Source organism: Marmota monax, unplaced genomic scaffold, assembly GCF_021218885.2.
Source record: "Marmota monax isolate L192 unplaced genomic scaffold, Marmota_monax_Labrador192_F-V1.1 WCK01_AAM20220418_F8-fsc00001, whole genome shotgun sequence".
In the NCBI taxonomy this organism is placed as follows: domain Eukaryota; kingdom Metazoa; phylum Chordata; class Mammalia; order Rodentia; family Sciuridae; genus Marmota; species Marmota monax.
Window position 1 is genome coordinate 22,073,626 of NW_026693777.1, and position 24,011 is coordinate 22,097,636.

Below are 24,011 nucleotides of genomic sequence, written 5' to 3' on the forward strand. Positions count from 1 at the left end.
TTTCACGATTCCTATTTTAATAGTTCTACTCCATGGTTCCCTTCTTTGTTACTACTTTAAGTTATTACCAGTTGTTCACTTTTGTAATTAATGCTGCCATAATTATTTTTCTCATTTCAGATTATCTGCACAGGTAAATTTAGGTAAAAAAAGATGGACATGTTATATGCTCACAGATCTTCAAAACACTGAACCAATTAGAGCTACCACACATTAGTGAGTCTGTTTTGCTAGAGTTTTGCCAGGATGATAAAATCATTATGAATGTAATACAACGCAAAACAATAGCTAGTTTAATTCAAATGTCTTTAATTATCAAGGTTGAACAGCTCCTTTCAAATTTAAATTACCAAACACAATGTTTCTTGTTTGTTCCTGTCCTTTGGCCATTTTCCTACTGGGAATGTAGTATTTATAGATAACTTTAAGGTGTTTTTATGTTTCAATGTGAAATCATAGGTGTCATGTTATTATATAAATGATCCAGAGATGGCCCTTGTATATTGGCCCCTATGTTATTTATTTCTTTCCAGTAAGTCAGAACCATTAGCTCAAACCTCATTTTTTATATATGTAGTGGCTTTAAATACAATCCTATGAGCATATATTCAGCCATACAGAGCCTGCCTGCTTTGTATACTCCCAAAACTACACCTGACATCTGCCAGCCATGGATAAGACAAACCCTGGGGCTTTAGAAAGTCCCAAGCTTCTGCTGCCCTGTGAAACTCTCTGACCTGGACACAACATTGCTCAGGGATATGACACAGACACATAAAGCCCCTCACTGATTTCCCTCTCCTCCTCCCCCCTATAGTGCCCACCTGCCTCATCCCAGGCTTCTGCAAGAACTTTTGTGACTCTAAGAATCAATCCTGTCAAAGTCCTGCCCACATAAAGCCTGTTGGGCGCTACTGCTACCTGGTGGTCATGTCTTTTCTTTGGGCAACCCCCACATCCTCAAAGTAGGTACAAGAGGTGAGGCGAGGATTCCAGTGATGATCAAGGAGTTGACATGAAGCCTCCCTAGTCAGTAGACAATCAGTTTGCAAATGATATGGGACGGCCTTAAATGATTGAGAATCAAAATCTGAACTGGCTTGGATTCAGTTTAAGCAAGGCTTTATCCTGTGCTAGTTGGACTTATTTTTTTTTTTTTTTTTTGGTACCGGGAATGGAACCAGAGGCACTCAACTACTAAGCCACATCCCTAGTCCTATTTTGTGTTTTATTTAGAGACAGGGTCTCATCCTTACTGTTGCTGAGGCTGGCTTTGAACTTGTGATCCTCCTGCCTCAGCCTCCCAAGCCATTGGGATTATAGGCGTGTGCTACAGTGCTCAGCTGGACTCTGTCAGTGAACTGACCATTCAGAACTGACCACTGGGGTCAGAGGTGCTGGGCTGCCCTGAGAAGCAGATCAGGGCAGCTGCCTGTCCTCTCCCCTGCAGGCAGATCTGGATGCGGTAAGGCTGTGGGCCTGAGCAGCAGGGGAGAATGCCCCTGGATGAAGGGCAGGCCATTCCCATCACACGACAAGTGACTGCAGGAAGAGCTCCCTGTGGCCAGGCTGGTGGTGTGGGGTACTCTGAGAAAAGAGAGTGTCCTAATCCCTGGCAGATAAACAAGGCAACAAGGCAGACATCAAGTCGCAGCTGGTCTCCTGAGTGCAGAGGGAGAGAGGCTCTGGAAGCAGCCAGCAGGTCTCTGCTGTTGTGACATGCAATTATGCTGCTGCGATGTCATCATTCTAGCCCCTCCCTTGTGGGACAGAGAGCCAACCTTTGGGCTGAGCTGGCAAGTTTTGCTTAAAGTGACTAAAGTCAAGGAAGTCCATGTCCTTGCTCCTCCCAAGCAAGATGGGGAGCATTCCTGGTCAAATGGCTGTAAAGCCCTTTCATGCTGTATTTGCAATCTTGGAAATCAGAACAGTCAGTTTCATTTCTGAAGAATAAATATTCCAAGTACTTAGAATTATTAAATTTTGAGCACTTTTTTTTGTGGGGGTACTGGGGATTGAACCCAGGGACACTTAACCATTGCATCCCCAACCCCCCATTTTTTTTTTTTTTAATTTTGAGACAAAGTCTTGCTAAGTTGCTTAAGGCTAAATTGCTGAGACTGGCCTTGAACTTGTAATCCTTCTGCTTCAGGCTCCCAAATTGCTGGGATTACAGGCATGCGCCATCGAACCTGGCATTGAGCACCTTTTATATACTTTATATAACAGACACTGTTTTTTGTTTTTGTCTCATTTAATCCTAACAAAAATCCTATGAGCTAATCTACTATAATAGGAGATTTAGGGCTGAGAAGTTAACTTCTCTAAGTTCATAGTTAATGTGACAGAACTGGCTTTGGACTCCATATTCTGAGCTCTTGTCCTCCCAAATATGCTGTTTACATAAAACATTTCAAAGAACTACAAGTTAAGGCGAAGATAAATGTGAGAGTCAGAGCGAGAGAAGAAACATACTGTTGCTTTAAGTGAAATCAGCCCTGCGTTGGCTGGTGATTGGTGAAGAGGCAAACTACGAACTGGCCCAAAGGTCTTACCTGGCACCCGACCAGTTCCTGTTCCACCACCTGCTGCATGTCTGCGTTTAATGTTTCCGGCTCAAATGCCACGCTGGCTTGTTGCAGCCACAGCTCCAGCTCGGCCACCTGGGTCTTGCAGACATGGAGGACTTCTACAGGCCGGGCCCTAGTTCTCTTCACTGAGGTCTCAAAATCTCCTGGCTTATCAGAAAAGTCCAGAGCTGCAGCCTTGATAGGAGGAGTGGGACCCTAAGATAAACCCAAAGATAATCCAGCAGTGAAGAGCCAGGAGTCCAAAGATTTCAGACTTGGGCTGGCAAAGACCTGTGGACCCACAACCTTTCTCCCCAGTTAAAAGAAACAAAATAAGAACAGAAGAAGGAAGAAAGAAAAGAAAAATGCACCTCCACACTCATAGCAACAATCACGTGACCTGGTGGCACAGGTTTCTAAGCAGCCGATCTGCATGTACACAGGTACAGTATTCCTGGGCACAGAGGAAGCGAATGGGCTTTCAGTTCATTGAGCGGTGAGCCCCAGGAGAGAGGTGAGAGAGTGAGAGAGAGTGTGGGCATGTGGGTGTGTGTGTCCCAAACACTACAGGAACTGGCCAGTGTTTAAAGTTTCATGACCCAGGATTAAGCAATGCTTACATTACTCTGCACTCTATTCAAACAGGAAAAAACAAGAAAACAAAACAAAAAAACGACCTATATATATTGCAGGCATACAATGAAATAAGCCAAGTAATGAGATTATAAAGGATTTTAGCTTTTCTTTCAACATACATGCTATTACTCATCTCAACTTCTCCCCGGTAAAAATTGCTTGAGTCAAGTTATGAACTTGAGCAGAGGAATCTGAAAACTTTCCTCCTCTTCCTCAGAACAAATCTCTAAAATAACTTTCACCTTCGAGATCCTCAAATATTATTGAGTTAGAGACCAAGTAATTAACATAGAAAAAAATGATATATTCCATTCTACTGTCATGTATAACTGACTGTAGAACAAATAAAAAAGAAAAGAATGATGTGTTCTTTTCATATTGAAACAACTGGGCTGCTAATCAATGCAATAGCAAAATTTCTCCAGTTAGCAAATGAAAGTTTTTTAATAATTATATCAGATGTTTTCAATTTGGAGGGGAAAAAAAGATTTCATACAAAGAAATATTTGCCTTCCACCATATTAATTATCCTTCTCTATAATATTAAAAAAGTATATCAGCCCTTGGAGAGAAATTCCTTTAGTTTAATAAAGATTTGTTTTGCTGAATGAAAGTATTGTTCCCTATAAATATTTTATTGTGATTTTGATAAATTATTATGTTATCCATAGAAGACTTTTTTAGCAAGTAATAAAGCACAATCTGGGTCAGGTGACAAATTTCTAACGAGAACTGCTCACAAATGCATACCCTAATTCAATGCAAATGCACATTTCTGAATATTTGTGAAATTTTATTTAAACACAAAACTTTCAATGCAATTGAGTGAAGAAAACTGGTAGGTGGTAATAAAATCACGCCAAGTACGAAAATATCATTCATTTACACACTGATGAGTGTTACGAAAGCTGGTTTGGAAGAAGTGTCTCTGGGTTGAATTTCTTCCCTCTGACCATCCATTAACTTCATGCATATTGCTCTTTTCTGCAAATCCCTATTTCTCCTCTGCCTTCATCGATCTGTTTTTATAATTTAATTCAAGAATCACCCTCTTAAGGACATTTTCCCCTGACTTGTGTTTTCCTCTGAACTTCATATACAGTCAGGTTAATACCTGGATTCACTTACTTCAATTTTCTTTTTTAATCTTGATTTTTTTAAAAAAGCAACAATTGAGTGATATTACTGCAAATCACCAATTTCTAGCCACTTGATAAATTCCCTTCTTTTCTTCCTTCGTATTGGGGATTAAACCCAGGGATGCTTTACCACTGGGCTACTTCCACAGCCCGTTTTATTTTTTGAGACAAGATCTTGTTAAACTGATCAGGCTGGCCTTGAACTTGTGATCCTCCTGCCTCAGCAAAACCACACCTAGCTGATTAATTATTTTCTACTTTTCAGTTATTACTTATATCTTACTGGAAAAGACTTGGGGATCCCCTTTCTTTGCCACCTGACATAGCAACCTGTGAATATTAATTAATTGATAATAAATGATTTGCCATCTGGCTTCTTAATGTATCCAGACTTTTTGGAGCCCCTCCTATATGCCACACACATTTTTAAAAGACATTTTGTTTCTTTGCTTTCTCACTAATAAAATTACTGAGGAAATAAGTAAGCTGGATGATTAATCTGGGCTTTATTTGCTGGTAATTTGAACCTGAAGAGAATCTAAGGGGTGTGGGGTAGGAGAAAAAAGATTATTTGCAACCATAGAACTTGCAAAGCTGAAAGTGGCCTCAGGAACCTGCCAGTGAGCAGTTTGCCCATGTCTTTTTTTTTAAACAGTCAAAGACAACTGAGCCTGTGCGTCATCAGTTCACATGCCTCTCACCTCACCAACTTGCTTCCAGTTGTCCAAGGCCAACAGCTCTGTGATCTTTAAATTATGAGTCCCTAGTTGTTTCCCTAATAGCATCTCAGTAAAACAGCTTCCCTGGAAAATAGCCCCAGATTCTAAAGGCAGAAATCATATAAACGAAGGTCTTCTAATTGTACACTGTGGGAGGCTTCAAAGCATTAGCCACAATTGTCACGTCTATGACATAACTAAACTAATAACACTAACCTTTACTGAGCTCTTATTATGCGTCAGGCACTGTGCTAAACATGTAATAAAGACTACCTCATTCCTTCACACTGCAAGCCTGTGTTTATTCCCAGTATACAGCTGAGGAAATCGAGGCTTTGGGAGGCTATTCAAACGGCCTGTGGTCACCCAATTAATTAGTAAGTAGAACCAGAATTCATGCCCTGATTTCACCTTGCTGTGGAATCTACAAATCCACCTTTTGGACACAATTTTACTAGCTCTCTAGTGTCCAGGTTAACCCCTCAGGGAGTCACACTGTTGGATTTCTGTATAAACACATCACATATCTAAACAACAGGACTGTGGTTAAAAGGCAAGTGAATTTACTGGCTACAGTCACTCTTCGTGCCAAGATATCAAGCCTTCAAGTTTACTCCCTCTATTGAGTCAATTCTACAAATACCTGTGCATCCTCCTCACTTTGCACAGAATGAGAGCTTGCCTGCCTGAAGGGCCACGTCCACCTGCACAAGCACAGATGTTGCGACACGCTGCTGGAAAGGCATGGCAGTCTTTATTCTGTGAGGTCAAGCCCACTTTGGTTTCACTTTCTGTATTAAATATTTATTCTTCAATGCAATCTGGGTCACAGATGACTCTGAATTTTACTAAAAATTGCACAATTCGCGTTTGGTCAGTGCCCTTGATCTCTAAACCAAAAAGTCTGCAGAGGCTAATGCTTGGCTGATGACACAGGTGGCCTGGTCTCTGGAGCTCCCCCTTTCCCTCTCTGGCTGTTGGGTCAACGAAACGGAAATGACCAAAGGCAGGAGGTGAAGGGACCCTGACTGATCAAAAGAGGGCTTCAAGAATCCACGAGGCACCCCCAGGACAAAAGTTCTATTAGGAAGAAAATATGAATGTACATACACAGACAGCAGTTTAAGAGAGTCACTGGGGCCTTACAGTGGAAAGCTCAAGTTCTAAACCTGGAGGGAGAAGTTCTGGGTTTCAGTCTTAACTCTGCCACTCAGGAGCTGCGTGGCCTTGGACAACCGAACGTCTAAGTCTCCTTCTGTCAACTGGGGCAACAGCAGTAACTACCTTACAGATCTGACGTGAGGATTAAGAGAGAACACATGTAAAACCCCAGTGCCTGGCCCATAGGAAGCGTTCAGTGGATTTTTGTTACTTTCCCCTCACCTCTTTCTCTTATCATCACCATTATGTGCTGTTGACACTGCCAGGGCAGAACAACCTGCCGATCACCCACCCCCGGAGAAATACACTGCGCAGAATGCCCGCTGCAGCCAAAGCACAACTGAAGCTACGTCTGATTTTTAATTAGGTGTCAAAAGAAACATTAATTCTGGCCAGCAAAAGACAAAAACAAACAAAACTATGGGTGAGGTCAGCAACTTTCTTAGACATAAGTACTGCCAGCGAGTGTTAAGCTGCGACATTTGTCTGCCTTGCTGGGCACATACTGTTAAGAGAGACAGAGAATGAAAGGGAAGAAGGGCAAAGAGGAATAACAATTTGACAACTTTATACATATATATATATATATATATATATATATATATATATATATATACATACAAGGGCAAACAATTGGGAGAAAAGACTGAAAAGGAGAAGGAGGGGAGAAAGCAGGTCAGGATCTTTTTTGGGGAGCTACTCGGTGAGACCCATGGAGCTTTATTTCCACCAAAACCAACCTGGGAAACGGCTCCCCAGAGGGCCTTCTTGAGAAACAATGTGCACCACAAAAATATCTCAAATGAAGAAGAGTAGACTGGAAAATTCTGCAATTGATTCCTTACTCTCCCAGTGACTGCCAGTGTTTTACTCTCTGAATTTTTATTTTCTCTTTTGTAAACTTGTGGGCAGGCATTAACCCGCTTCATCTAATCCAAAGATTAAAAAAAAATACAAATAAATGCCTTTTATGAGGTAGGCCGTTAGTCAACCTTAGCTCTTCTCCACTTTCGTTGTCCCCAGATGCTATGTGTAGAGGTGCAAGAAATCACTAACGGGAAGACTACTTCACACCACAAAGGGTGACCAAGTGGAGAAAGGTCTCCCTGCTTCATGCCATGCTTATTTTCTATGTGAATGATGGCGAATCTTCCATTTCAATAGCTTGAAAGCACACATACAGACATGAAAGTTCACAAAGAACACTTGGCTTGGCACACAAAGGATTGCAGAACCCAGAAACCTGGTCACCTCTGGCGACAGTCCAGGTAGCCAAGCAGTTGGCTTGTTACTGACAGGGACTTACCTCTTCTGTTTGGTTGAGCTTTGGGGAAAATGCTAGGCTTTGCTCAGTGTTTAGTGAGTCTGGTGCCAGAATTTGTACCATGGAACTATCACAGGTGCTTATTTTCCCATCTGCTTCCTACAAAGAAAAGAATCAGACATCCAGGAAAGGTCTTTCCCTGCTGCCAGAGTAGCCCCTCTTCCTTGCCTGCTCATTTACAATTTGACTGCTTGCAAAAATGTCCAGAGAATTCAGGTGCATTTAGAAAAGAGTTAGCTTGTTTTGGTGGGGAAAAAAAAATCAGCTTCCTTTGATTTGTCTTTATTTATATGACTTAAATACTCAAAAACTCTCTTCTTAATGAGCACATAAAGGATCCACAGAATTAAGTATTTAAGCAGATCACTTTGAGAGTTTAAATGAGGTTCTATGATAGGGGCTACATTTCAAATAATGGGAGAAAAGATGAACTTATTAGATATAAGAATAACTATTGAGATATTTTATGAAAAATATAACAAAAGTCTTTGTCTCACTCCTGACAATGAATTCTAATTGTATCTAATATTGAAATGTAAAAGCTATACCATAGAAATTGTAGAGGTGGGGAAGGGCTTTGACAACATAGGAAAAGAATGTTAGTAGAGACAACATTAAAAAAAAATAACATAATGTGCACCACAGAAGAAATATAGTCTAAGTTAAAAGAGAAAAACTAACTGGGATGAAATGTTATGCTCTTAATATATTAATCTTATAAATTAATAAGTTAAACATCAACTCCTACAGAGAAAAAAAAATGCAATGCTATGCACTAGCAATTCATGACAGAATTACAAAATCCGACAGACTTCCAAAGGGAGATACTCAACATTCTTACAATATAAATTCAATTTAAACCGCTGATTAAGGGGACTAAAACCCACTTCACTAAAGCTTTTGATTATTAAACAAGATGATATATTTAAAGTATTTAGTAGCTTTTAACAAAATGTTAGCTCCTCTTTACTGGGCATGATAATTGCTATCAAACACTAAGAACTGAACCAAAACTAAAGGCAGAACTTTAGATAAAATTGCAAAGGTAGGTAAGGATCATGAAAAACTTGGCATGCCAATAAGTTTGCATTTTACTAAGTTGATAATCAGAATCCATAAAGGATATTAAGATGGGATTTATTTAGCGCAATAGGTTTTAGAAAAAGCCATCTGTGTTGTGTAAGATATACCAGAAAAAAAAAAAATAACTGGAGGTTGTAAAACCAATTAGGATGCTATTCCAACAGCCAAAGGAGAAATAAAATTGCCTCACACAGGATGAGGAAACAAAGAATAGGAAGAGAGGGAGATGAAGCTTCAGTGGGTGTTGCTTGGCTACTGACTGAATATGAAGATGATCCTGAAGTTTATTCACCTTGGACTGAGAAAACAGTGGGTGCCACTAGCAGGCGCTGAGAAATTAGGAGGAAGAGCAAACTTTGAAATCCATTTGGTCAAATGGATTTGAGAATATTTATCCAAAATGAGAAGTCTATCAGGAGGGTAGACATGTGGAACAGCCTTAAGATAAAAGCCATGATGGGCGATTTGAGGTGGGAATCACTGGCACAGAGATGCCAAGCACAGGGGATGAAATCACCAGGAGACAAAACAGAGGGAAGGAAGAGGAGGAACCTCCGGGGAATACCTAGCATCACAGATAGAAGAGAGGGGCAAGGAAGGGACAGAGAGTTTACAGGTAGAAGAGACAGGAAGTGAAGAATTAGAAGGACACTTCAAGAGGACGAGGTGGCCCATAACGTCGGACTCTGGCAAGATCAATAAGGATTAGGACTAACAAAAGGCTAAAGTTGCATTCTGGAAGTCAATCACAGCATACACACAGCCAGAGGCAGAGAAAAGATCTCAAAGGGACCCAGGGAGCCCCAAGGACAAACATTTAGTGGGATATGAACGAGGAAGTACAGTAACTGATGTGGGAAGCAGGATTCAAACAGTCCATGAATCCAAGTGCCATAGTTGGCCATGGACGGGACATCTGCTCTTGGAACAGAACTGTGTCACATATAGGCCTAAGGATGTGGTAAGCCACACCTGGGGAGAGCTAGGGGCAACAGAGGGAAAGGACCAGCAATTTCCCCTGTAGGATCTCGAGAGGTTCCACGGAGGAGGCAGAAGTTGAGATGGGTCTTAGGGATGGGGAGGACACCTCGGGCAGCATGGAGGAAAGGCAGGCCAGGGATGCCAAGCAAAGAGCCACTCAAGGTGCAGACAGATTGGGATGATCGGTTTGTTTGAGGGAAGGGGGTTAAGAGGGAAGAAATGCACCACGAGGCAGAAACTGAAGTTGCAGGTGTAAGCAGAGCATGGTGCCAATGACTAATGAAGGGTTGGTGTGGGAGCTGAGGGACAGGAGGTGGGAGGAAGAGGTGGGAGTCACGATGATGATGATACGGTAGCAGGCATGCTTCAGAAGCAAAGGAAAGACATTACTGCTGTGCCAGGTGAGGATGGTCTTCTAAAGAGAGGATATCACCTTTTATTTTGAAAGATTAGAGAAGATTCAGAATGTTGTAAGGAGAAAAAGGCTTACTGCATTAATTTATCCTACATTATTTTTTTTAAAGAAATTATGGAAAGACCCTCACCCCTCTCTCCTCCCCTGACACACACACACATTTTAACTACTCCCAAAAGAGAGGCGTGATAAATGCCTTGGCAAAACAATGTGATTTAGGTGAATTTTGAAGTGACTTTTTCCTCAGAAAAAGTACTCTCTTACTATCTGTTGAGTGAACAACAGAAATGCAAAACATTAGCCGGTATTTACTAAGTTGCATTGCATTTGTGCAGATGTAATGGTGAGAAGCTTTTTAAACATTCACAACAGCCAAAATGAGGAACCAACTTAAGTTTCCATCATGGATGAATGGATAAAGAATATGTGGTCTGTATATATTACAGAATACTATTCACCCTTAACAATGAAAAAAAAATCCTGCCATTTGCAATGACACAGATGGCCCTGAACAAGAATATGTTAAATGCAATAAGCTGGACACAGAATGCTAAATATCACATTATTTCATTTACAAATAGAATCTAAAAAACTTGAAGCAGAGGGTAGAATTGTGGTTACCAGGGACTGTGGGGAAGCACTGGGAGACACTGATCAAAGGATCCAAAATTTCAGTTAGGTGAGAGGAATAAGTTCAAGAGACATTACCATAAAAAATGACTATAGTTAATAGCAATGTATCATAGACCTAGAGAATACAGAAAGAATAGATTTTAAGTGTTCTTAATGCACACACACACAATAATAAAATGATAATTACGCAAATCAATGCATATGCTAATTAGCTCAATTTAGTCATTCCACACGGTATATATGTTTCAAAGCATCCTACGATCCACAATAAATACATGCAATTTTCATTTGTCAACAGTGACAAAAAATGCAGCACAGTTCTAAGCATTCTTTCAAATAAGAACTTTTCTTAAAAAAAAAAAAAAGAACTTCTTTTCTTTGACTTACTATCCCTTATTTTATTCCTCATTTGGGACACGTCTGTATTTTAAAGTGGAGGTGCTGAATGAAAGCAGAACAAAGGAAGAGGGGAAAGGGAACACAAATTGGGGCAAAAAACAGCTCCCTGTCCCCACACCCCACCTCTGAACATGATATGCCCAAGATTACCGGAATGATGGTTGCTGAGGAGGAGGATTCTCCATCTTCCTCCAAGCCCAGGTCATGCTTCCAAAGTAAAGGCAAAGACCTCGAAGACGGCTCCGCTTTCTTATATTCATTCTAAGACAGTGATGGGTTGGTTAGCAGAAGGAAGTGATACCCTACTCTCCTAGACAGCACCCTCCTTGTCTCTCTCATGCAAGGTTCAATTTGCTGGGCATTTTGACTGTATGCCTTGATTCCACACCTTCTCCTATATTCCATTCACTTATTTTGCTAACTAAGTCATATTTCAAATGTGGTTGCAAATTCCTGAAGCCTAAAGAATATTTTTTTAAAGTCAGAGTAAGCTCAAGTCACAGAAAGGAGATCTTTCAAACAATACTTAGGTACTTAATTTGTTTTGGTAAATGCAATCTTAAATGCTGTATTTAAAATAACATTCCAATAGGTATAAAAATGCTTAAAATCACTAATTATCAGAGAAATGCAAACTAAAACTATAATGAGAGGCCGGGGGTGCAGTTCAGTGATAGAGCTCTTGTCTAACATGGATGAAGCTCTGGGTTTGATCCCCAGCACCACTAAATAAATAAATAAAACAGTGAAGATATCATTTCATACCTATCAGAATGGCATTTATTAAAAAAATGATGAAAAATAACAAGTGTTGGCAAGGATGTGGAGGAAAGGAAACTTAAATACTGTTGAGGGCTAGTAAATTAGCTATTAGGGAAAACAGTATACAGGTTCCTCAAAAAATTAAATGAGAAAGCCACCATATGATCCAGCAATACTACTATTGGGTATATATCCAAAGGAAGTGAAATCAATCCATTGAAGAGATATCTGCACTTCTGTATTTATTACAGCATTATTCATAACAGCCAAGATGTGGAATCAACCTGAGTGTCTATCAATGGACCAATGGATAAAGAATGTAATGTGTAATATGTATCTAAGTGTGTGTGTGTGTGTGTGTGTGTGTGTGTGTATATATATATATATATATATATATATATATATATATATATATATATATATGAATGACAGAATACTACTCAGCCATAAACAGAAGCAAATCCTGTCATTTGTAACAACATGGAGGAACTAAAGGGATATTTTATTAAATGAAGTAAATAAGCCAGGCACAGAAAGACAAATACTGTAGAATCTTGCTTATGTGTGAAGTGTCAAAAAGTTAAACTTGTAGAAACAGAGAGTAGAATGGTGTTTATTGGGGTGGAGGGGATGGAGGGGGTTGGGGAGATGTTGGTCAAAGGATGAAACATTTCAGTTAGACAGGAAGAAGATTAAGAGATGAACTGTATGCCAATAACAATATAGTGTGTCCTTGCAAACTGCTTAGAGAGATTTTAAGTGTTCTCCCACAAAAAGAAAACGGTATGTGAGATAATGCATACATGCATTAGATGGATTTAGCCATTCATAACATCCTGAGAGAGAGAGCACACTAAAGTAAATACCTATCTGAAATTAAATCATACTGAAGTGTCTGAAGTCCCCTCTGTTTTGGCCTTTGGTACTGCCTCTATTTTCCTGATTCTCTCTGCCACAAGGGACATAAGCAGATTGTGAAGCTGTCGATGGTCAGAGGACATGGTAAACCTACATTCTTCTTTATCCTAACTCTCAGCCACACTGAGTCCTAGGGACAACTAAAGGACAAGAGATCTGTTCTGCATGACAATGGACTAATAATTGGAATAATAATAATATAATCTATAAAACGAGCATTAAAAACTGTCTAGTGGTCATATCTGAGCGATAGAAACTGTAAGAAGCTGCAATTTTCTACCTTTTAGCTTAAGACACATGATAACTTTAGTTTTTAAAGTATGGAATGGAAATTGGTGTCCAGAAGTTCAAGTGTGAATGTCTCTTTCAACCAGTTGTAATGAAGTAGTAACAATTAGCTGTATTCGTCACTGACATAGCACATGACCTTGACAACACTGTTTTAGACCCCAAAAAATAACTCAAATATGGAAAAATAAAGTTGTAAAAGTCACATGGGAATGCCAACCCAACAGCATACTCTTAAAACTTCAGAGAATTTATTCAGAAGTCAGGACATGAGAGAGGACTTCATCTTCTCCCTCTGCCAACAAGTGCGTCTGAATTACATTTCTCTCCCTTGTACGTGGTGAAGTAGGTTGAGATGCGTTTAATGTTAATAACATGAGAACTACTTCAATCATCCTTTAACAATATCAATATTTTTAAAGAAATAAACATTCTTTTTAAGATCTTTTCTACCACCTTTTTAGAGATCTGGTTCTAACAAACTTTCATGAGAAAATCGTTTTCCTTACTTCACTCTTCAGGGAGCCTTCCTCTGCCTCTTCCTTGACGGCTGGCAAGAATGACATGGAGCCTGGTCTGTCCAGCTGAAAGGGGCACAGCACAAGGACACCTGCAGTCAGCTTGCACATCAACATCGCCAGGATCCTGGCCTGGCTGCATTTTTATGGAGCTAATTTTTTACTTACTTTATCCACGATGCCCACCCAGCCTCTGGGCCCTGTACCTTTCCGCTCATCCAGCCCGACAGGCTGGCACAGTCCAGTTCCCTCTCGTTTGCGTGGCTTCCTGGGGCCCTTCATCAAACAACTGAAGATTGTTATTCACTGATGTGGATTTGGAGAGGGCCGAGAGAAGGTGCCAGGCCACTTCTGAGTCTACCATGGGCTGACTATTCCATAGGATGATACTTCAAAGACGGCTCCCTACCCATCTGCCCGTGGAATTTCATAAGCACATCCTTAAATAACTCAAGCATAAGAATTCTGGGTTGAGCCCAGAACAAACACACCCTGAGGATTTATGTTCATTAGTAAACAACCTCAAGTGAAGTACTTCCACTTCAAAAAATTCCTTTACTATGGGCCATAGACCGAGATACAACAAGTTGTTCAGGTGAAAAATATTACCCATTTAACACTCTTGTGGAATGTGGGACCAGTATTCACGTAAAGGGGTTCCTACCTTCCACTCAGACACATCCAGCTCAGCCGCTCCACCGTCCTCCAATGCTCTGGCTGACAGCATGTCTCCTTCTTGCTGTTCTTGCTTCAAATGCTGGTGAAGGTTTAGTACGGCAGCCTTCAAGTCCACCAATAGGTCTTCTTTTTTCTGGTTTAAATGCAGAATCTGCTGTTCCATACTTTTGATGTCTTCCTGTACAAAAAGAATATCTGCATTGTTTAGAAGTCTGAAGTCTTTGGATGTGCACAGGAGCCAGCTCCCTTCAGTAAGAGATGATAAATGGTTCTAGGCTGTTTGGTTGGCAAAGCCAGGAACCACTCTCTGGTACAGTATAGTTCCTTCCCAATCTGGCTGCATTTCCAAAGGATGTGGGTAGGTTACCTTAGCTCCTCTGTAGACCTTGCAAATCAGAATATCTGGAGGTGGAGCCAAAGCATAAAAACTTGCAACAGGCTCTATGGGTGACTGTGCAGAACAGCTGGGGTGGAGAGCCACTGCCCTAGTGGCTAGCAACAGGACTGGTGGACCCAGAATGCAAAAGGCCAGGACCCAGGGTCTGCACTTTAACACAGAAGGGCTGTCTGCCTACTTCCCATTTTGTCACATAAAGTATTACAAATGCATGTTTTTAGGAGATATGTTCTCATGTCTGCCCCAGAGATTCTTAAGCAGACTAACATTTGAGAATGGCTAAGTGAAAATAGGCTTAGAAGTTTCATTCTTTTATTATTGCCTTTGAAAACTTCTTCAGTATTACTATATCATTTACTCTTTCCACATCCAAGCTTACTATCAAATGGGAGTAATAGTTACCTTGCAGTACAACTTACTATGGGAATGATGGAGAGATGAGTCCAAATTTCATACTGTCGCTTTTTAACATCTGGGTTGGTATATGCAAATAAATTTTTTATATATGGTAGATATGCAAATACTATCTGTCTATGAGAATTATAGAATTAATTATAGAATCCTAGTTTTGGAAGGAATAGCAGATGTTGTCTAGGCTAACAACCTCCTCTCTAGCACCTAAGAGTTATCCAACCCGTGCCTGAACTCCTGCAATGAGTGCTGATCAGAAAGTAGCCTGTTCTTTTTAGGAAACTTTCATGTGTTTAAAATTCGTTTTATAGCAGGAGGTATATCTGGGTGGTAGAGCATTTGCTTAGCATGCACCAGGTCCTGGATTCAATCCCCAGCACTGTCAAAAGAAAAAATATATATAAAATAAAATTGTTCCTAATATTTTCCTTAAACCCTTATTTTTTCTATGCATTACTTATCTATCTAGCTCCATTGTCTTAAAGATATTTATGGTTATTAATTTTTTTTTATTTTTTTACAGATGGAAAAGTTGCACGTCTCTACCTACAAGTAAGTTCTGGAGTCTGCTTCTAGAGGAAGCAGGTGATGTTTCTAAAGCTGCAGCATGTGCCAGAGCAGAGCTGGGCTTCCCCAGGACTCATGTGTGATTGCACACATTCCTACATCAATGTCCCCATTCTGTTTGAAGTCAAAGTTCCCATTATCGCTAGTAGCAAATGATAACTGTCAGAATTAAATCTGGGTTGGAGTGGATTGTGTCCTATTTTCAATAAACACTAAGCTTCCAAGGTCAAGTGCCCCCCCACCCCCAAGTTCTGACAGTCTTTAGAATAACATTTGGGGAACAGAGCAGGAGGTGCTCAACCTCTCCCACTGTAGAGACACAAAGGGCCCTGAGTAGCCAGTTGCAGGTGGCGCCTGCAGACCTCTGGGATCACAGTGCCTGAGGTGGAGATAATTTCCATAATGCTACTAAAATTACTTGCCTTTTTGCTGTGTTCACATTTTTTTGTTCCGATGGCACCAAAACAATGGTGGGTAAAACTACTGTTACCTTATATGAATCAAGACAGACATCAACTATATCAATTAAATTCTTCACTATGGTAGACTTATAGTAGGGGAAAAAAAAAAAAAGAAAAGTGCCAGTCTCACTTTAGATCATGCTTGATAAAGATAGATACCTTTAATATTCTGGTGACAAAATAGGAAATATGCCCAAAGTACTTTTGCTACCTACCAAAGTATGATGGTTGAGGGAAAGGATTTGTATGAATGTTTGGTTCTGATTGTGAGCTGAACTACCTACCACCCTGCCCCAGTCACATGAAATAAAATAGCTGAGAAACTATACTTTTACTTAAATGCTATACTTAAAGCCTCTTCTGAAAACATAGGTGTTTTATATTGATCACTGCTAACATTTGGAAGATCTGGGCTCCTACAATGAGTACTGATCAGAAAGTAGACTGCTCTTTTTAGGAAACTCTCATGTGTTCAAAATTTAGTTTTAGACTGGGAGGTACAGCTGGGTGGTACAGCATTTGCTATACTGTCAATATTTGGAAGATCTACATCATTTAGTGAAATAATATTTTCTAAATGATCAAATATGGTATTTCAAAGTTACACATAGTAGAAGATCCATTCAAAGTGTAAGAAAAACCAATAGATTTTAATGTAAAAATATAGAAAGTTCATTAATGTGGCTACAGATCCCATTTATAACTAGCCTATGAGTGACTTTCATTTGTTGGGTTTAATGCAGTTTCAAAGAATATCCACAGTTATTCAAAAGGGCTGTTATTGCTCCCTTTTCCGAGTACACCGTCTTTGAGAGGTTGGATTGTCTTTATATACTTTGAACAAAATTAATAAAATAGCCGGGTATGGTGGCACACACCTGTAATCCCAGCAGCTCAGGAGGCTGAGGCAGTAGGATCATGAGTTCAGACCCAGCCTCAGCAACTTAGCAAGGTACTAAGGCAACTCAGTGAGACCCTGTCTCTAAATAAAATACAAAAAAAGGGCTGGGGATGTAGCTTAGTGAGTGAGTGCCCCTGACTTCAAACCCCTGTACTATTAAAAAAAAAAAATTGACAAAATAGAATACAGAAGTAGATGAGAATCTGTCTTCTATTAAGCCAGACATTAAAGAAATTTACAAAAATGTAAAACAGAGTCACTCTTTTCATAGTGTTTTGAGTGACATAATTATATTCATAAAAATGTTATTTCTATTAACATGGGTTTATGATTGCTATTTTAAAATAAACTAAACAAATATTTTTACTTTTCTGAGTTTCAATCCCTATGTCCTCAGATATACAAACAAAAGCTATTTGTAGTCCTCAAATTTTCTCATGAACACAGAACTTGACATTTTCACAGTATTGAATCTTTAACACTAAGTCTGTGTCATTGGTTCCACCCCTTAATGACTATGTCACCTTGACTATGTCACTAATGACTATGTCACCTCTCTGTACTTTACCTTGCATGTTAAGTAACTTGCTTCTGTCTCGCACCTAGTAAATGGTATAACCTTGCTTTGTAGTGCCACATTAACTACCTGCCTGCATCAATTGGATCACAGGACAAAAAACACAGCTCTATAGAATCCTTGGTATATAATCATGTTTTTAAATACAGAAGTACTGACTTAAAAATCAAGACTGAAACAGTGGAGGATTGACAGGCAAACCACTGTAACTGTGTGCTCTGGACATTATTAATTATGGCAAATGGAAATACAGCCTGGCATATGAAATCCTTCATTATAATGGTGTCCAGAGTTTTATTACCTCTAAAGCCCAGCCTGCCCACACTGCCTAACTACCATCCCAAAAAACTAGTCAGAGAGCCAGGTTGTCCAAATAACCAATGCCACACGAGTCTCTTTGGGATCAGAGCAAATGCAGATCAAAATATACCATGTTGAGGCTGTGAGCACTTGAAAAGCTCCCCATTAAGGAAGAGATGTGGAAGCTCCAGTCCAGTTTCTGGGGCTAGAACTGCCCAGCCTACGATTTTATCATGCTTCAATAATGACATTATACAATCCTCTATTTTATGAAACAGGAATGGAAAGTAAAGGCACACAATAAATAGCTTTAATTGGAAAAAAGAAGTCAGACATAATACTGTAGCACTACAAAGGCTACTAAATACCAAGGGCTTAAACACTACTTATTACTACTGAATGAATTGATGAATAAATGAATGAAAGAAACATACCTGTACTTCTGGAAAGTCAACAGCTTGGTCTGGTGAAATTTGTTCAAGGGAGAACTCCGTTGAATAATTATTTAAGATCTGTTTCAAACTTTCTATTTCTTCATTGCATTCATTAGTCTGTCTTATGACTACCTACAAAATAACCCCCCCCCCAAAAAAGAAAAACTGTTGTCATATCTAAGGACTAGATTAATGGGCTATTTTCATTATCAATCCCCACGATAAGTTCCAATCAAATGCAGAAAATATGCACTTATACAGATTTCAACAAGAAATACAGAATATTTTATATTTATATTCTAAATATATTGTAGATATATCCTAAATATCATCTGCATTCTAAATATTAAGAACGTTTGCAAAACTGGCCTGACCTTCCTGCTCTACTAGGTGTCAGGTCACCTTGGGCAGTGCTTAGAGTACAAATCTAAGTAGACACACCTTTTCTCCAAAGTATTTCCAATCTAGTGGGCTTACTCTGGGAAGCCTTTTATGGCATATTAACATAAAGTTGCTAAGATTTATGACATTACTGCTATATCATATTCACCATTTTAATACACAATCCACATGGAGCTTTCCAAAAGAACGCTGACATTACTGATTCAGAATGAACAGGGCATGAGATTGGAGTGATGACGATGAATTTTCCTGGTTCAGACCTATCCTCCCCAGTACACCTTAGGAGCAAGGAAGTGCATTTTGTAAGTAAAAAGCTGAAGGTTCAAGAGCAGTCTGAATTTGTAAAACTCACCAGAACAGCACATGGAACCTGATGTTAAGGGAACAGAGCTCAGACCTATTTGTGAGCGAAATGGTATGATTCAAGAACGATGAAAGATAAATGGACTTCAAAAACCAAGTCTAGATACTTCTTTGGTATGCTTCGTTGTGAAGCAGAATATCTTTTGAAACTATGAAGTTTCTGGCCAACATATAATGCTTCCTTGTATTTTCTTTAATATTTAACCATAATTTTAGCTGCAGGCTGGAAATGAATAACTACGTTCACTGCACACACCTGTTCCCAGTCTTCAACAGTGAACTACATCTCATTACTCTCCCCAAAAGCAATTTGACTTATTTTCCACAAGGAAGGCACTTGTAATATCTATAGTAGAATTAAAGGAAATGTCTTATATTCTAATGGTTTTCATTTTCACTAGCTTACTTAGCTTTGAAAGATAGGAGGGGACATTTGATTTCCACCAACACAATAAGATGGAAAATTTTAGCAGCATAGTTGGATACCGAACTTGGCAAAAAAATAAATAAATAAAAATAATAAATAAATAGCATCTTCCATCATCCCCTTTTCATCTTGTGAGGAAGCATAGTTAAGAATTGTTATTTTCTTTTCCTGTCCAAGAGACCAATAAAGCACCAAAAGATTAAAAACACTACATCAAGTTTGATGTTCTTTTCTTCTCTTACATTATTAAAAAAATAGAACATTGAGTGCTATGTCTTTTTTCTCTCTGTGAGTGTTAGAAAATGACACCAGCAGATCACTAGCCAGGCCAAGAGGGACTGTGTGAGGTAAGACTCAAACCAGGGAATACAGGATGAAACCTTAGGATGATCGAGTGGCAGCCACAGGCACATGAAACTTAAGAAGGAACAAGCTATTGTGATGGTCAAAGGTAGGATGCAGATATCTACTAAGAGGATCTGTAGAATTCAAGATCTTTCAGCAAAGAAAGTGGTTGTTGATCTAGGAATACATGCTAAAGAAAAAAGGTCATTTCTGACCAATGATGATTCCTGTCTTGAGAATGGTGATCTAACAAAATTTAAGTGGGAGAAAAACATTCTCTGGAGAGAGGATGAAAGATATTATCAGCTAGAAGGAAGAGACCCTTAATAGTGAAAAATGAAACCAAGGGTCCAGAAACTCAAACTTGTGTTATATTTGTACACAAATTAACCTCTATGCAGGTTAACTCTGTAGCTGCTCAGCAAATCACTTAACACCCTGACACCAGACTCCATGAAAACTGTAAAGTGCCTACCCTCTATCTACTCACACGCTGGGTAATAAGATAATAAGATGAGCTGATTGCTAGAAATGAGCAAGATGGATACAGACAGACCTGTTGGCTTCCAGAGACTGCAAATGCCTGGTTTAGGTTCAAATCTCTTCCCACAGCATTTACCAACATAGGTTTTTAACAGGTGTGGAATGGAATTAAATAGACCCGGACTATGCTTTAATGTCTTCAACCAGAGTAAGGGCAAGAATGAAGGAAAACAACCTTAGCCCCATCTGGGCAAGAAATTAAGCTCTTCTATCAAATGCCACCTTCTTGATCATAATTATTTTCAATTAAAATTGAGAACAAAACCAGCTTTTGCTGAACATTTTTATCCAATAGATTGGTTGCCATTGTAAACTGCTCACCTTTAATAACTCATTTTGTTCCTGAGTCACGTTTTCCAATAGTTTTACAGCTTGCAAAAGCTGATTTGTCCGCTGAAACACAGGCAGAGGTTTTGTTCCTGCCTGGGGTAGCCTCAGTTCCACTTGGTAAGACACTATCTCAGCAATGGTTTTCTTCATGGGGCGTATATTTTCAAGTATGACCTTAATAACACAAGAAAAGCATGGTACATAAATGGAGAAAAAGACCACTGCTGAGTTTAATTATTCAAAATTAAAATACTGAATACTTTAGTCTCTACAGTTTCAATATTTAAAACATTTCCTTAACTCAGATTGAAAAGAACCATTGCATCACTTGGGATGTGAGAGTTAAGGGTCTCAGGAAAGAATGCCTGGGCTAAGTGCAATTTGCCAGTATTTACTTGTTTACTTGGACGGCCCTTTGCTTTCTTCTCTCCCTCCCCTCTCTGTGTGAAATTGTTGTTTAGCCCTGCATATTATCACTAAGCAGTGGGCTATCAAAGGGCAAATTCTGTATTTTACCTTCAGAGCAACTGCACAGAGCTTCCTACATAGCTCTCAAAAATGCTTATTAAATTGAACAAAATTGTCCAGAAAATTTTTAATTCCCAGGAGTATAATTATATTTGGCTTTAATCAATTTCTGATCCATAGAATCTGGATCAATCTGCCTACCTACCTACATATCTACCTAGGTAACTTGCAGGGGAACTGAATCCCAGTGCCTCACATATACTAGGTAAGCATCCTATCACTGAGCTACATATACAGGCCTTTATATTTTATTTGGAGACAGAGTCTCACAAAGTTGCCCAGGCTGGCCTTGAACTTGAGATCTTTCTGCCTCAGCCTCCTGAGTAGCTGGATCACAGCATGTACCACCATACCTGGCTCCTAACTAGTAAATTAGGAGAAATTAATCACTTGACTAAATACTTCTTCATTTAATCTTCACAATCCTCTTGGGAAAGAATCCTAACCTCCATTACAGAGGTGTCTGGAAGTTAGAAGATTCAAATAAGGTGAGATTGTAAGAGGCAGGGGTGGGATTAATACCCAGGCCTGCCTGATCCCAAAACACAAGTTTTTGATCATCAGGCTAAGGAGGAATCAGTCTGTCTCAGTTCCTGTGCTAGGAGCTCCATATGCACTGTAACTAGAATGTAATGACTTCAATCCTAGTGCACAGATATGACAAGGTAGGTACACACACACTCAAGTTCACGCAGCTAAGGAAGCAGTGTTATAGTGCTAGAACCCATTTGAGCCTGGCTTAGGTGCTCAAGTTCTTTAGACTTGAAGGCAAACTTACCTATACAATAATTATCTTTACACAGGTAGCATTATGAGTATAATTTAAAGCATTTATATTCATTCATATCTATTTCCAAACCTTATTTTTGCTATTATTCTAGCAAGATGAACACTTTGGGGGCTAGGGGTTTAGCTTAGTGTTAGAGTACTGTCCAAGGCATCAGGAGGCCCTGAGTTCAATTACCAGGATCATAAGACAAAACAAAACAAAACAAGACAAATACTTGGTTCAAATCACATTATTACATATTTTTAAACAGACATAGCAGGTATTATGAGAATACTTTTTATAATGATCTATGCTTACCTCTCCATGCTTAAGATGTTCTTCAGGTGAAAAATCAAATATTTCTTTTGATAACAGGATAGTTCTGATTTTGGAAACTTTTTTCTCCATTGATTTTACTTCGGATTCAATAGCAACCACATCCTAGAATTTCAGAAACAGAACCAACTTATGCAGTATATGCTGTAAACTAATAATATATAAAACACAATGTATTGCCATTAATTCTATTTTACACTTAGCCAAAGAATTTGCTACTTATATCTCTTAAAAACTAGCCAAGTGCTACAAAGATAATATTCACTACTTTCAATAAAAATGTCATTTTACTAATAGCATATTCCACTACAGAGCATTGCCCTACACCTTGATATTGAATTAAAATAATCATAGAGCTAATTTTCGTTTTCTCATGAGAACAAAGGTAATATGCATCCAAACCATTTTTTAAAAAAACTCTTGTTATCTACAGACTCTTTAACTTTATCTTTGGAACTGTTTAAACACTTGAAAATAGGTGGGTCTGATATTTTAAAAATTTCCACCACTTTAAGTAAAATGATAAAATTACCCTTGAAAAACTACACACAAAGATTAGAAAGCTGACCAGATTTTTTTAAATCAACCCTTGATAAAATATTTTTTAAAACATTTTTTATTACTCTATTACTTTATTTATTATGTGGTGCTAAGGATTGAACCCAGTGCCTCACATGTGCTAGGCAAGCCCTCTACCACTGAGTCACAACCCCCACCCTTTTGATAAAATATTGCCAAGCAATATTATAAATGACTTTATAATCTACTCAGATTTATTTAAATAATAGATCATTTGTCCAGTGGTTATTTCTCTAGTTAGTGTCAACGTCCAGAACCTGGCCGAGAACCTTAAATGCTACAAAAATAAGTTAAAATATGCGCTATAAAATCTAGATACGAAATGCATATCACTGTACAAGACCCCTCAAACTGACTTTGGAGATCAATACAGATCCCTATAGCAGTAAGATGGTATGGTTAATAATGGAGATTTTTAAAATCCCATAAAAATAGCCTAACGGTTTCCAATTCTAGCAGTTTGGAATCACTCAACATAGGGTAAAACAGACCTTCATTAGCATGAAGCAGACAGACAGAAAGTACAGTGACTGTCTATAGTAGTCCCCCCAAATTATGAGAAAATGTTAAAGTACACTGAAATAATTTTCTGTACCTACTGTTTGAGAAGGTACATAAAATTTTTCTATGTATTCCATGGTAATTTCTATCAGAAGTTGCAGATGCACTCTAAAACTTTGGATTAGGTTTCAGTAACCAAGAATTTACTTCAACAGCTACTATTCCCAGAAGTTACAGGAGTATGGACTGACACAGAGAAATGCAAGGTAAATAACAGAACTAACTATAAAGGCCTTTATCAGGTGACTTTAAGTAAATGCCTCATGTATTTTCAAAATTACTTAAAAATTCTATGATGGTGTGTGTAGCTCAGTTGTAGAGCACCTGCATGCACGAGGCCCTGGGTTGGATCCCCAGCACCACATAAACAAATACATAAAAAAGAAAAAAAAAAGGGCTGGGGTTACAGCTCAATGGTAGAGCATTTGCCTAGCATGTGTGAGGTACTGGATTCAATTCTCAACACTGCATATAAATAAATGAATAAAATAAAGGTCCGTCTATCAACAACTAAAAAAATATATTAAAAAGAAAGAAAAAAAAGAAAAAGGAACAA

The 24,011-nt window shown here is 38.9% G+C and overlaps 1 protein-coding gene across 8 annotated transcripts in view; it reads right to left on the bottom strand.

Annotated features, from left to right (window-relative positions):
- The window catches only part of Syne2 (spectrin repeat containing nuclear envelope protein 2), a 336,172-nt gene that overhangs the window by 97,588 nt on the left and 214,573 nt on the right, over positions 1 to 24,011 (bottom strand). For 6 of the 8 annotated variants that reach the window (XM_046461329.2, XM_046461327.2, XM_046461326.2 and 3 more), the window contains 8 exons: positions 22,298 to 22,420; positions 20,674 to 20,856; positions 18,273 to 18,404; positions 14,211 to 14,402; positions 13,538 to 13,612; positions 11,211 to 11,321; positions 7,532 to 7,648; positions 2,556 to 2,786 (listed from right to left, as the gene is read on the bottom strand). In XM_046461329.2, coding sequence (XP_046317285.1) covers positions 2,556 to 2,786; positions 7,532 to 7,648; positions 11,211 to 11,321; positions 13,538 to 13,612; positions 14,211 to 14,402; positions 18,273 to 18,404; positions 20,674 to 20,856; positions 22,298 to 22,420 — 1,164 coding nt within the window. Of the gene's footprint in view, positions 1 to 2,555; positions 2,787 to 7,531; positions 7,649 to 11,210; positions 11,322 to 13,537; positions 13,613 to 13,752; positions 14,095 to 14,210; positions 14,403 to 18,272; positions 18,405 to 20,673; positions 20,857 to 22,297; positions 22,421 to 24,011 lie in introns of those variants that run through there. The other 2 variants (XM_046461328.2, XM_058584598.1) reach the window with 2 other exon arrangements.